The 14484-nt window shown below is 39.6% G+C and overlaps 1 protein-coding gene across 7 annotated transcripts in view; it reads left to right on the forward strand.

Annotated features, from left to right (window-relative positions):
• megf11 (multiple EGF-like-domains 11) overlaps positions 1-9949 on the forward strand; it is a 130546-nt gene extending 120597 nt beyond the window's left edge. For 3 of the 7 annotated variants that reach the window (XM_054776593.1, XM_054776596.1, XM_054776594.1), the window contains 3 exons: positions 3273-3323; positions 3882-4088; positions 8388-9949. In XM_054776593.1, coding sequence (XP_054632568.1) covers positions 3273-3323; positions 3882-4088; positions 8388-8578 — 449 coding nt within the window. In that variant the 3' untranslated portion in view covers positions 8579-9949. Of the gene's footprint in view, positions 1-3272; positions 3324-3881; positions 4089-8151 lie in introns of all 7 variants that reach the window. The other 4 variants (XM_054776595.1, XM_054776597.1, XM_054776599.1 and 1 more) reach the window with 3 other exon arrangements.
• Positions 9950-14484: the final 4535 nt, after the last annotated feature.

The raw sequence follows: 14484 nt of genomic DNA on the forward strand, positions 1-14484 counted from the left end.
CAAAGCATGCTGGCAAATGCGTAATGTGCGCATTCCACAGCTGCAAACTCTTCCGGGTTACACATCTCTCGGACTGTGATTTTTTTTTTTATATACTTGTAAAATACTGTAGCTTTTGCCATTGAGAAAAGAGGTGGTCGGTCAACAATCACGTTATTGAAACGAATAACCACGCCAAAACAACCATAGTTGTACAGTATATCCGCTGACTTTCTAAAAGTAGAAATTTCAAGCAGGAATGAACGGACACGAATAAATGCACATTTCCCCCACTCCGATGCAAAATGGCCATCCACACGAGTGAAGTTTAAAAAATATGTATAGCCACATAAAGACACATTCATCAGCGGTCATGCGTATTTTGTCCCAACCTGAAAACGCAACCGTAAGGGTTATATTGGTATGTTCCAATCCCGGCATTGCACGCGCGGGGAACCGGGATAAAAAGTGTGTAGGCTGTTTACTTATCTATTCATTAGAGCCATTTTCTCAAATCTGACCATACTAACTACTATTTTTTCAGCCTGGATTATTGGGGCATGTCCTGTCATGTTCGTAACTTCAAACAAGCACCTGTGTGTGTGTGCGGTGATGATGCATATCAGTGTGCTATGTTCACCAATTATGTTGGTTGAAAGGACAAGAAGGTTTTAAGGTTTTTAATACTTTCAATATGCAGAAATATGCAAGTTTTGAAAATTCCACAATCAATAAAAGATACACAGTTGAGGGGTGGGGCTTTGAGTTTTGGCCGCCCGCGCGATTGACTTTGACACCCCTAATGTAACTGATCTAATAATACTGATGCTTTGATACCTATGTGACCTGCATGATACGACGGAAGGTAGTTGTGCAGAGAGCAATTGTTTGTGTTTAGTAGAAAACTAAAGCATTTTCAACTGATTACTAAGCATTGAAGAGTATTTAGACAGACAAACCTGACAAGCTCCTGTAAATAAAACCTGCCAATCCTGAAGGCATTTTCAGAGTACACCCCGCCAACTTGAAAAATATAAGGATTGCAGCATGGGCACATTTGTATATTTTATATTTATCATATACAATACTATTATACAAAGACTTTTAGATTTTCTTATTTTGTAAAATGGCTAAAAAAATTATACTTATTTAAAGAGAAAGCTATATTGCTTTTTTCTCGTTACATTATGCCGTTTCCTGTATTGTCCCCGTTTTTGCTGACTTTTTATGGTTTATTGTATTTATACAATTTGTCACGGGCCAAGAAAATGCAAGCCACAGGTCACAAATGGACCCTAGGACGCACTTAAGACAAACCTTTGCTTTTACAGCTCTTCGTCAGGGTTGAATGCGTGACTTGACGTCAACTCTGCGAGCAACCACAACTCTCGTCAACAATTTAGCTTGTTAGCTTCCCATCGCGAGTGAGCCATGGTAATTAAAAACAGAAGGAGAGTGTTATTGCAGCTGGAACTGATGCATGACACCAGTCAGTAGATCCAAGAATGGGGGAGAAGGCGTTTGCGGAGGTGTGCCGTTCGCCCTCAGAACGAGTTGTATACACACAGGAAATCCAATCATCCTACCATTCTATCACAGCCTTAAATGGTTGGCGTCGGCACAAGTCTGTTAATCGCTGAAGTGTGAAATAAATTCAAGAAAATCTACTGTAGTTGAGTTGCTAAAGCGTCCTCTATGATATTGCCTTTTCAAGTTCAGGCAGGCTAAAGTACAAAAGAACTTGACAGTGTGCTTCTGAGGAGAACACGGATCCGGGAAAGCTCTTTAGTACGGCTTCTTCTCACACCGTGTAAAATTCTTCTGTGATGGTTTACGCCAGGTCAGCTATGGCACACTTGAGGGGCACAGATTAGAGAAAAAAATGTATAACTGTTGAAGAGGTTTACTGTCCACAGGAGTGTGATTCACACTAGCTATTATATATTAAATACACAAATCATGCAAATCTCTATACTCTCATTGTGGGGGTCAAGTGAAATGTTATTGCAGGTATGAATGTATATAGCCTTTATATGCTGCTATGCAGAACACCTTAAATCTACCAAACATTTTCTATTAGTTTTGCAAGAGTTTTCGCTCAATGCCAACCAGGCAGCTAACAACACCTGTGCTATCTATGCCCGACGTACGGCAACACAGCACATGCCTGTGGTTTCAACACATCGAAGCCCAGTTCCGACTGCGAGGAATAACGCAGGACGTGACAAGATATTTCCATGCAATGGCCGCACTGGACCTCCACTCTCTCTCATATCGTAGGAATTGTATGATGCAAAATTTTAGTGGTTTTGATACCGGGACTTTTTCATACTGTGGTACACCTTGAAACCGGTAACCGGCCCATGCCTAGTGTAAAGATGGGATAGCAAAAGCAGCATGAGAACATTAATAGTGTGACATCATAGCAGTGTGACCCACTATAAGCCATCAATGAATTCAAGATAAACACTGAAAACACAGGCATCTAATATTTTAATATACTTCACATTTTGCAGCGAACACACAAAAATAAACTCCTCAAGTTAATTTATTCATTTAAATTAATAAGAAATTAACTGAACTGTACAGTATAATAAACATTGTCATTAACAGCTGTGGCTGTAGGAAACCTCCTGATGTAGTTTTTTTGTTAATGTCGCAAGATGGTGGTGACTGCATTTGAAGAATCAGTCATCTTTGTCTACCTCTAAATGCGCTGTAAAATGTTAGTTGCGCTACAAAGCTGTTGGTGTCAAACTCATGCGTGTTACACTTGCCAAACTCATCAGCGGTCTTAATGCTGGTTGAGCAGTCGCTCCTGGGATTGCAACATTGGTTCTGTCACTGCTGTGCTGTGCAATATACTTGTTAATAACTCACCATTTGGTCCGAGAGAGCTACGTTTTACTTTACATTAAAGTTTAATGTTTAAAAATGTATATATATATATATAAAAATGGAGTTTTATAATTTATGAAATAATCGCATCTCTCCAATTATTGCCTGCTTCTATTAAACCCTGTCCTTTTCATGGTTTGGATAAATACACACATTCATTAGCACATTTACAGTATGTGACATTTTAGAATGCACACTAGCTTGTGAAGGCTCTGTTCACAATGATTGGCAAGCATCTCATCTTCACCTCTGTCATCATGGACCATATATACCTGTCAAATTAAACAAAGAATGTCATATTATCAAAGAAGGTGTACTACATTGTACCAAAACTAAAAATTAGCCACGTATTGTGTAAATTATGCAACATCTGACGTTCATGTTTTGACTTTTAGCAGCAGATGTTCAACAAGGGGAGGCACAGGCCTCGAGGGGTTCCAGAAAAGGTAAATAATTCATATTAGCACCCCACCGTATGTGTGTGTGTCTTGCTCAGCCTTCCAACACTAATAATTTAAATCCATCCTTCAATCAATTTCACCCAATGACTTCCATTGCCACCTGAGTGTGACCTCAACCCCAATCTCCTTGTATCCTCCCAAGATTTATGTTTAATACTCTTTGAACAAGATGATGGGCTGTGGTTTTGTTCCAATGGTAATTGCCCTCAATGGCTCAATGTCCGATTCGTCATTCGGTCTCCCACACTGTGCAGTCGCTGGTGAATGTGAGAGACCAAAGGGTGTGAAGAGTCTGAAGGAGGCTCGCTGTGGTCTATAATGAGGCCTCTTAGACTGACTGATGAGACTGTTATGGAGAGTTGAGCCATCCACTGTCTCCCCTTTGTACTCAGATTACTTTATACTGATGTTATTAAGCAAAAGGAGTGTAACTTTTTAAAGAAGGCCAAGCAGCTTTATTGCTCCTCTGCTCATACTGCTGATCACGAGTCACCATCACTTCATCCTTGCTTTCCTGAAATGTGTTCATCTCCGCTGTGGCAGATTACATCAAGGGATCCATGTGCAACAACAGCTCCTGCTCCCTAAACACTGAGAACACCTATGCCACCATCAGGGACCCCCCGGGTTTGGCATGCAAGCACACAGAGAGTAGCTACGTGGAGATGAAGTCCCCCTCTCACCGAGAAGTGCCCTTTGGAGGCACCGCCACCCTCCTGGGCGGCGCGACCAGGAACGTCTATGATGTTGGTGAGTGTTGCCCAGGTGACAACCACAATGTAAGGCCGACACTGCCTTTGTTTGTCTTCTATACAGCACTCAATTAAATGCTTGAAAGTTCATCATTGAGGAAATTATTGGAATTTTTACTGAGAGTTGACTTATTTACTGAAAAATTGTAATAATTTCCATCATATTCATAATACTGCCATAAATGTTTTTTACCACATTGACCTGAACATTAGACAACATTTCTTTCCCGAGAAAAAAGTCTGAAAAAAATTAGTTTGTTTTAGTTAGATTTATATACGTAAACCTGGTGCCAAAAGACTTCTACCCTAGCGAGTCAGAGCTTTTCGTTCTGTCACTCACACCACTTGTAGAGATGATGCCGATTTTAAGATAATGGTGAGCAATGAGGCAACAACTGCTGGCCAGCTATGAAATATAATATCCTTTTGGTTATTTGTTGTTTTTTTGTACCAAACAAATGTTATTTAATTTTGTTAACATTTTTCCAAAAAATGGGTTTCGAAAAAGGATTTTCTCATATCAATATTAATAGGGGTGTAACAAAATACCCAACTTACAAGACAATATGATACACGAGGTTGAGTCCACGAGAACGAGACAAGACGAGATTTCAACACTAATTTAAAAGTACAATGAAAAAATATGACTGGACAAACATTTTTATTTAACCAAGTCAGAAAACTGCAGGTGCATTTTTAAATAACGACGCTATTGTCAACATTTTGAGACCAAATACATCACTAATGTTATGATGATATATAATATTCATATATAGTAATACATCATGATAATGCAATATTTCCTTTAATGTCATCTTTCACTCTGTAAAGTTGTGGAATTGCCGTTTGTGACATGTATTTTCTCACAGGCAATTTGTAATGTCTGTCAAACATTTGAAGCATTTCTTTCAACTGTATTAAAGAGCAGCATTCTTTTGGCGACGCATTAAACCACATTCTCTGTGAACGCACAACACTTTGCGCTGTTTGTATTTACTTTGCTGATCAAACGCCTCAATGAGTGTTGATTGTCGGTGTCGTTTTTTTTCCCCCAAATGGAAGTGGTTGCCACCACTTTCGAACAAATTCGGCATACTGGCTCGTTCGTATTGAAGGGCTCATTGCTCATTAATATTCCCACACAGGGGCTGTGGCATTTGGTTTTGCAATCATCTTATTTCCTGCTAATTTCTACTGCATTACTTTGCATTGCACCACTCTTTTGCTGTGTGTGTGTGTGTGTGTGTGTGTTAGTGGCACCGCTTCCCCCCCAGAGACAAAGCAACTGTATGACTGACAAAAGGTCTCAGTCAGTGTCTCAAGCCGTTCTATGAAGCGTCTAGGTGCTGAATCAATGCACACAATAAACCCTTCCTTCCTGTCTGGAAGAGAGAGGTGAGGAAAATAGACGTGCATGCACATGGCTTAGGAGGCTGCCAAAATTATTGAGCTCATTTTCATTTCCAGGTTTATTTAACGCAAACGCAAGATCTTTTTTTCTTGTCACGTTTTAATCACAAGCTCTTGTGACATCCTTATTAATTACATATTAATTATTAACATCGTTTTTGACCTTTAATGGTTGGGATAAATCACAGATTTCTACTGCCTTACAGTGAGGTGTGCGGTGTCTAGTTTGATTCAATGTACTGCTAATATTTTAAGAAATACCATCATTTCCAGAGATAGTGCATCATTATATACTGTAAGCCGCACCAACTAAATTTAAAGAGAAAAAAAGAAGTGTACACATATAGGCCGCACCGGTTATAAGCCACAAGTGGTCACATTGTAACACGGGACATTTAGTACACAGAAAGATGTTACACAATAAAGTTTTTTTTTGCCAAACAGTGTGTGTAACTGTACTTGTAACATGGCCATTTAACAGTAGTCTACCAGAAAAGTCAGTCATTGCTGTCATCATCCTCCTCCTGGGAACTAAAACCACTGAAGTCGTCGTCTTCAGCGTCAAAATTGAACAGCCTCATAGTTCCTTGGTCATACACTTTGAAAAAGGAATCCCATTGTCGCTCTCGGTGCTTGAGCCTCTCGCTTCATCACGCAGTAGCCAGCCTTTCAAAACTCGCTGGTGGTAGTGTATTTTTTTGACATTCTACAAAGAAAGACACTATAAACCTTGCAGTCCTACCGCCACTCATGTTTCCAGCGTCACTTGTTAGCTCAGGTGATGAGTTCAACATCTGCCGCAGTACACACAGAAGCCGTAGTAATTCTACACTTGATCAAACTTCAGATTTGTCAGATCAAAACACAATTGATGTGTAAGACTTCAAAACGTGATATTAGCGTCCACTTTACTTGTCCAATTCACTTTTCCTGAAGCTGTACTCTAAGCATCATGGAAACGGTAGTTCTTTTAGACATTTAGCCGCATCTACAGTATGTATAAGCCTCAGGGTTCAAAACGTGAGAAAAAAAGTGGCTTATACACCGGAAAGTACGGTATATATTTGATGTAATATGCTGCATGTAAACCTCATTTACACAATACAACTACATTCAGAAACATATACCAAGTACTCCGATGGTCCATTGTAAAGGGTTGTTTCAAAAAGAATGAACCGATTTCATTATGCAGTATTTTATTAAGGAAAAGCAATAGAAAATTCCAGCCAAGTCACAAGTATTCTACTCACAATCAAGTTTTATTTCCTGTCTTACAAGTGTTCAGTGTGGCCATCACCTGCAGCACAGGCAACAACAATGCAAAAGGAGAATTCCGCACAGATGCATATCAGCATATCACAATCCACTGAGTTGATCGCTGTTGTTATTCAATGTTTAAGGTCATTGAGGTTAACGGGTAGAGGTGGAACATAAAAGTTCATGAAGTTTTTGGGTAACCAATGTTGCCGGAGGAACAACGCGACTACAGCGCCCCTGTGGCAGCCATTCAAAGCTTAGAAAGCTTACAAATGGTGACTGACCCATTCCACGACGATGCTTGAGATCTGAAGCAATGTGTCATGAAATCGGTTCTTGTTAAATAACTGTAGTGTCTCACATTTAAACTCTTTTATGACAATACATTTGTTTTTGGGTGGTATCGGTCAACTACAGCAGTGATCCCTAACCCCCGGCCCGCGCAGAAAGAAAAAATAATTTCCATTATTTCATTTTTTTATGTCTTCAGTGAGGTAATAATCTGTCTGGAAAAACTTGGCTGGAACTTGAACTGGTGGATGGTGGGTCGGCATTAATTTTGTACTTTTAATTTGTTATTCATGTCTTACAATACATAAGATAAATTAGATCGCTATAATGTACGAACCCATCCCACCACACCTCCCACCCGGTCCGCAGGAGTTTGGGGTAACACAAGCCGTGGGTCAAAAAAGGTTGGGGACCACTGAACTACAGGACAGTGGGGCATTTGTTATTGGACAAAATGGTTTCTTGCAAGTCGAATAATATTGTGCTATATTGCAGTGTAATTGCTGTGTAAGACTTCAAAATGTGATATTAGCGTCCACTTTACTTGTCCAATTCACTATTTCCTGAAGCTGTACTCTAAGCGTCATGGAAACGGTAGTTCTTATAGACATTTAGCCGCATCTTTGTGTAAGCCTCAGGGTTCAAAACGTGACAAAAAAAGTGGCTTATACACCGGAGAGTACGGTATATATTTGATGCTATATTGCAGCGTGGACAGTGAATCGCAGAAATTAGCTTGACTGTTGCTACTTTTTGTACCGCACACCGTTGCCTTTTGTACTCCATCTGCACAATTTGAATCTGACTTTTTTATAGGGTTTGGGGTTGGCAAGTGTAAATTTATGGGTACTTGTTCACCCAAATAGGTTCTTAAAAACCCTGGCAGCAAGAGGCCCCACCCACTCCATTGTATCCCAATGATCCAATGATCGTCATTTGACACCACTAAAGAGCCAAACCATTCCTGTCTTTCCTCCTTTGGAGGATCCTGTCTTTCCTCCTTTGGAGGATAAATAGATTGTATCTTGCACCAAGTTCTCAGACTAGAGCTGTCCTATCTAGTCTTGAGTTTGTTCCACCTTGTCTTATATGAACTGATGAAGCCTGCTTGGATGAGAGGCAAAACGTCTTCTAAGACAACCTCATCAGTCCAGTTGTGATTGATTCAATGCCCTGAGAAGTTGCAGGCAGGAGGCTCTACTCCATTGTATCCTTACAAACATCATTTGACACCACTAAAGAGCCAAACCATTCCAGGTTGTATGTTCAATAATGCATGCACCTCACTTTGCCCTCCCCTCTTGTTCCATTCCTAACTTTTCTCTTTTTGTCCCTCAAGCCATCGCAGAGCCCATGGTGAGTGTTTTGCAGGGCCCCAACGGGATGGCCACTGGTTTCTCCCAGAACCCCTATGACCTTCCCCGTAGCGCCCCCCACATGCCGAGCCACTATGACATCCTGCCAATGCGCCACAGCCCCACGCACACTACCCCTCCGCCACACCCGGAGAGCCCCAGCTCCCTGCTCTAGAGGACCCACCTTACACCCTGCAAGCAAACTTCATGCAGCGTCAGGCCCTTTGTCTCCATGTGCTCAACAAGGAACTGACATATTGAGATGGAGGGACAGCCGCAGCTCCTTGGGACCCTGCTTTCTTTTGTGGAAAAAGCAAAGGAGGAAAGTCCACACACCAGCAATCATTCACCTTTTTTTATTTTCTCAGATCCTTCAAACTGCATCCCAGATATTTATGGGCCTTCTATGGAATAGAACACAGTGGCTCCAGATGAAGCTAAAGCTGTCATACTTGGATTGGATGGACAGATTATATTTACAGGGACAGAGCTGTCCTTCATTCAATTTATGAAGGACAAACTGTGGTTTATGTGAGTAATGGTTATGCCCCAGTGAAGAGTGTATAGCTGTAAAGATTTACGATGTACAGGCGTCACAGATGATATGAAATGTCAAACAGAGATGATGAATTTGAGCTCACCTTGTGACACGAACAAGTTTCAGTTCAAGTTGGAAGACAAGGTTCTAATTGATACAAAGCATGGAGACTTCAAAAAAAATAACGCCAGTGTCCTCTCATCCATTGCTCACTGGTAATGAGCAGACAGCGATGTGATGGCTGTGTCAAACTTGAAGAGCTTCAATTGTGTTGCAGTGTAGTGTAAATGAGGCTGTTATTCAGGTCAGCAGAGTTCACGCACTTGTGCTTCAAAAAAACATCTCGAGTTTGGGATTTGCTCTTTGCTGATGAACACTCTGGATCTTGTGTTGTTTTCTATGTGGAAGAAGTTCTCTTGCAAATGTCTTGACCATTTCTTGTACACATTGTCAAGAAGGAATTGTTTTGACCTTTATGTTTGCTATTCATACAGATAATTTATTGTCTATTCATTTATTAGTGATGGTGAATTTCATCTGTGTGACATTAGATTAAAAAAAATTAAACATGCGCATGAACACTGATGTACATAACACCAAAACATCAATTTATCTACTTGTGAGATGTAATTTTGTGAAGCGTTTTAAATTAAATTCTCTATCTCTTTCTCTCTCTCCTGTTGTGTGAGATTGTAAATTAGATAAAATATTTTATCTGACCAATTCAACACCCACAAATGCCCTGTGGAGTTGTTATGTGTGGGGGGGAAAGAGCTCCATTAAAAAAACATCAGTTTGCATTAAACAATAGTCATTTGTTTTGAGTTAGAATGATTCATGGACTGTGTAAGCTCCATTACAGCCTATGGAAGCAATAACATGATGACAATCATTGCCCAGACTGGATTTTCAGTCCAATGTGACACTTTTCATATTTATTTTCTCATCACTTGCTGTCGTATCAATGCTGCTTGTGGTTTTGGTGAGTACATTTCACATTAAAAGCCTTTGTTGACATCACAACATTGTTTCAAGGCAAGTAAATGTAACACTCTTTGATGGCCAAGTCAGTGGCCTGATCTCATGCAGTAGAAACTACTGCCGGCCAGAGGGCCAAATCAGGCCGTTGAATGACAGACAAAGTTCAAAACTTTGGAGTGGCCGCATTTTTGTCATACAGGATCTTTGCCTGTATGTTAAGTCCTTAAAAGCAGTCATATAGATCATCTATGACCTTAAAAACATGATCTTTGATTAGCATAATTTGACTTTATTCGTGAGTATAGTAGCTGTTGCTGAGGTTGAAATATGATTCGTTCCCTGAACTTGCCGACTAAAAACCTGACAAGGGAGTCAAACTCCCTTCAAGTTAAACTTGAAGTGCATTCACATTGTTTGCAGTGTTCAATCACGCCACATCATAAAAAATATGTATAAAGAACAATTAAAAGTTCATGAAAAATAGGGGCAAATAAATCTTCCACTCACAAACCATGTCAGCGATAACATTCATGATGGCTGGACACCACATGATTTTTACATACCAATAGGCCTACATAATTTTAATGATAGTAGTAAATTTGCCCTTTTGCCAGCATGTAGATCGTCTTTATTCACCAACCGTGACCTCAAGCAGCGTATGTGCCGCAGGCGTATACGTCATATCCGGTCACGTAAATAGCAATATTTATATTTGATTCCTGTTGCAGTGCATATTGCAACATATTAACTACTGTAAATAACCTCTGCGGCCAGTCTACGGCTCATAAATCAGCACGTCACATGCGTGCCCTCCGTGCATTTCTTAGTTTTTTTGCACGTAGACCGGCCGTAGGAGCCCGTATGACCGGTTGTGACCTAGGCTTTACACGAGACATGTGAAGGCAGTAACACCCACAAACAAGCAATAAGTAAAGGCCACTAAATGAATGTAAAGAACGTTCATCCAAGTATTAAAAATGACGGTTATATTTATAGCGATTAATATTCCAAATACTTTTGTGTCTCTGAAAATATTATCACAGGAAATGATCATCCTGCCACAGTTGTTGCACTCGTCCCAATATCTGTGTGGTTCCCTATCTAACCAGCAACTTTTCTTTTGTGCGACACACACACACACACACACACAAAGATTATAATTTTTCAGCCTAACAGCCATGGTTTAAGTCGCTTCTTTAAGATTGACGACTCTGAGAGTTGCATGGCTTAATGTTAGACCTCGTGCTGAAACAACATTCATTTTTAATGGCTTCATTACAGTTTACAAACTCGCCTAAATGCTATAACAGGCCTGGCTCGATACAAATGCTAATAAGACTTCCCCTTGCAAAGGACGTTTTAGTTTGGTCTCCTCATTCAAAGGGTTGCGCTTTTTGACCCTAATGTCTTCATATTGCAATGACAGAAAACTTTGGGAAAAAAACTCAGTATGGCCATCTTCCAAAGAGGTGCTGAAAATCCTAAATGCGTTATGATTACATCTTCTGCGCTTCAGCTGAGTCAGCACCCCGCACCAGAGATGTGACTGATTCAGCCATTTCCGACTACTTAAAATGAGGCTAATTTTAATTACGATACAGTCTGTGCCTTTAGACATTTAAATATAACCTTGTATTTGCCAAGGTTAACTTCAAATATTCACCTGGCACCTGGATCTTACATGGCAATAAAGACCATTTTGCAAGAAGATGAAATGGGTAAATCCAGTCCACTGTGAGTGAAACATGCTGAACATGAACTTTAAATATATTTAAAGCTTGCAGCTGTTTAAAATATAGCAGAGAAATACCCTTTTCCCTCCTATTCTCGCTACAAGTGTTGTGCCTTCGCTTTCCTAGCACGGGGCTGTACTGCTAGATAACATGTCACTCTCACTTTTGTCTCACTGCAAGAGAAGACAACGTGCAATCATGTCGTTTTGGAAAAAGCCTTTTTGTGAGCGCAGTCGTCTGAGATCCATATAGCAGCACATATAAGCTCCATTAACTCTTGGTGAAATTACACTTCGAATCAAATTGTCAGGATCAGTGTTAAAGTGTACATGTATACAGCCAATGAGTGTTTTCCTTTATGATGTTAAATATCCCCGCGATTCTAGTGAGGACAAGAGGCATAGAAAATGAATGTCAAACTAGTTACCGGGCACAGGGTTATGTAAAATCAAGTGATGCGCATATCTCAATTATTTCCAGCACAAAGTCATTTGAAACAGAATGCCCAATCACATTTGCTCAATTAGTAAAACCTACCTTGCAATGCTGTGCAACAGATTGATAGGATAACTTCTCTACTTTTGTAATGCGGCACTCCCAACACACAGCGCTAATTAGGTCGTCTCAGTTTTAAATGGGTGATGAACAAAACTGACACCAGCCAGTAGTATTGTTTGTTTCTGGACCACTTTAGTGTCAAGATTAATTCAGTGAGGAAGAAAATTGGTCTTAATTAAATCCCAGAGTCATTACATGTTATCTTGCTTGACGATGCTGCAGACCGCCATCATTACACTCAGTAGATCCCAGATGACCAGACTCATAATTAAAATAATGTTCATTAAACAATTCCCAGCAAAGTCATTGAATTAAAGTAAAAGATTATGATAATTGACACCAACACTACTTGCTGTTGCGTCTATTGGCCGCTTGGTGACAGCCAAGAACCTTATGAAGGTGGTGAACAGGAACAAACTCATTCTAGGGCCTTATATGGGATATTTTTTTACTGTTTTGCTATTTTTTTCGTTTGCTTTTAGGAGACAATAAAACAAAATGAATTATTAACCATTTAATTTGTTTTTGTTTTGTTTTTCGTAGGAAATAATTACAAAATGAATGGTTAGTGAATCATTAATACCCGATATAATTGCGTTTCATCTAGGCTCATGTTTTATAATGTCAATGTATACACTAGGTCCCCAACTTACGAACACAATTGGTTCCAGGCGACCGTTCTTATGTCAAATTGTTCTTAAGTCAGGGAAAAGGTAATATTGGTTTGGTTTGGTTTAGTTTATTTGAACATGAAGGTTACAATGGAATACATCTCATGAATCATTCTTTGACAGTTCCACATGTCCAAAATGATATAGGTACTACATGTACGTGTATACATATATACATATATGCGTATGTATGTAAATATGAGTTTGGATGCAGTAGTAATATTAAACGAGGATAATTAATGAAAAAAACAATAAAAATGATAATAATACGTAATGATAAATGTTATTTACCTTTGAAGAGGAGTGGTCGAGCATACGTCGTTGTGGTGGAGAAGGAGATATTGAAAAAAAGGAGAAATGGTCGTCGCCGTTACTCTTCTAAAAGAGGTAGTGTTCTGTGGGTGTGTAGAATTAAGCAGGCCTATTAACTCTTCATAAACTTTAATCACACGCTCTGTCCGGGTTGTATCATACAGCTAAAACTTAGCTTTCCATTTAGCTTTCTCTGCCCAGCGTCTGTTGGTCCCATTAGCAGTGTCACAGTGCCCTCTACTGGTCAAACATGTACAGTAGCAGTATAAAAACTGATTGAGCGACTACAAGGCAAAAATAAAATATAGACCAGTCGGCTTGTGTTCGTATCAGCGAGTGTTTGCTAGTCGGGTGTTCGTAAGGTGGGGACCTAGTGTAAAATCATGTACTGGAAAGACACTGAAACTGGCACTGAAAAATGTGCCATTAAAAAATACAACACAAACAAAAAAATTATATTTCATTAGGAAATTATCTGTTTAATTGGTTTTGTATCAGTGTCAATACATATTTTACGATGCCAAAATTTATTTTCATGGCCAAAACTAAGTTTAATGGCAGGGTTCTGGCTCATCTTGGTATAAATATTTGAATTACTTCAATATTTGTTAAGCTCGTTCTATCCTGCTACTATATGCAGTTATTGCGCAATACAATACTATAATGTTTTGAGTTTTTGGTTTAAATATACATGTTAGTAATTACACCTCAAATCCAGTAGATGGCGCCAGAGTAGAGTGTTGGCTTCAAGCCCGAGGCAATCAAATTGTGTGATAGGAGGCAAAATTGATGTTGCATCAACAGACCATCAGGTGGTCAATTTCTTCGGTCAAAACTACACCTGTCATCATCATAAACTTTACCAACCAAAAACACTAAACAACACTGCTGAACAGAGAATAAGCCATCTACGGTACATGAATGAGCATCAAACAGGACACACCATCAACACTACGACAGATTTACCTTTACTTGGGTATGACTTTTTTTAGGCCCTTTACCCCACCTCCCCGGAATTCTAAGGGGACAATGCAAGTCGTTAGGTATGTTTGAAACAAACCATGACCTTATAGCAACAATAATTAGTTAACTACTGTAAAAAGTAAATGGTTTAATGTAGTAAATACCGTTATTTTTATTGTTGTCACTATTGAAGACGTTTTTTTATATATATATATTTTTCATTATGGCTAATTTACTCCACACTGATGTTTTTTTTTACTTAACACCGATGTGTTCATGATTTGGACGCTGTATCACTTCCTGGTTGCGTCACTCGTGGCGTCAC

The sequence above is a fragment of the Dunckerocampus dactyliophorus genome, chromosome 5 (assembly GCF_027744805.1).
Source record: "Dunckerocampus dactyliophorus isolate RoL2022-P2 chromosome 5, RoL_Ddac_1.1, whole genome shotgun sequence".
NCBI classification, from domain to species: Eukaryota; Metazoa; Chordata; class Actinopteri; order Syngnathiformes; family Syngnathidae; genus Dunckerocampus; species Dunckerocampus dactyliophorus.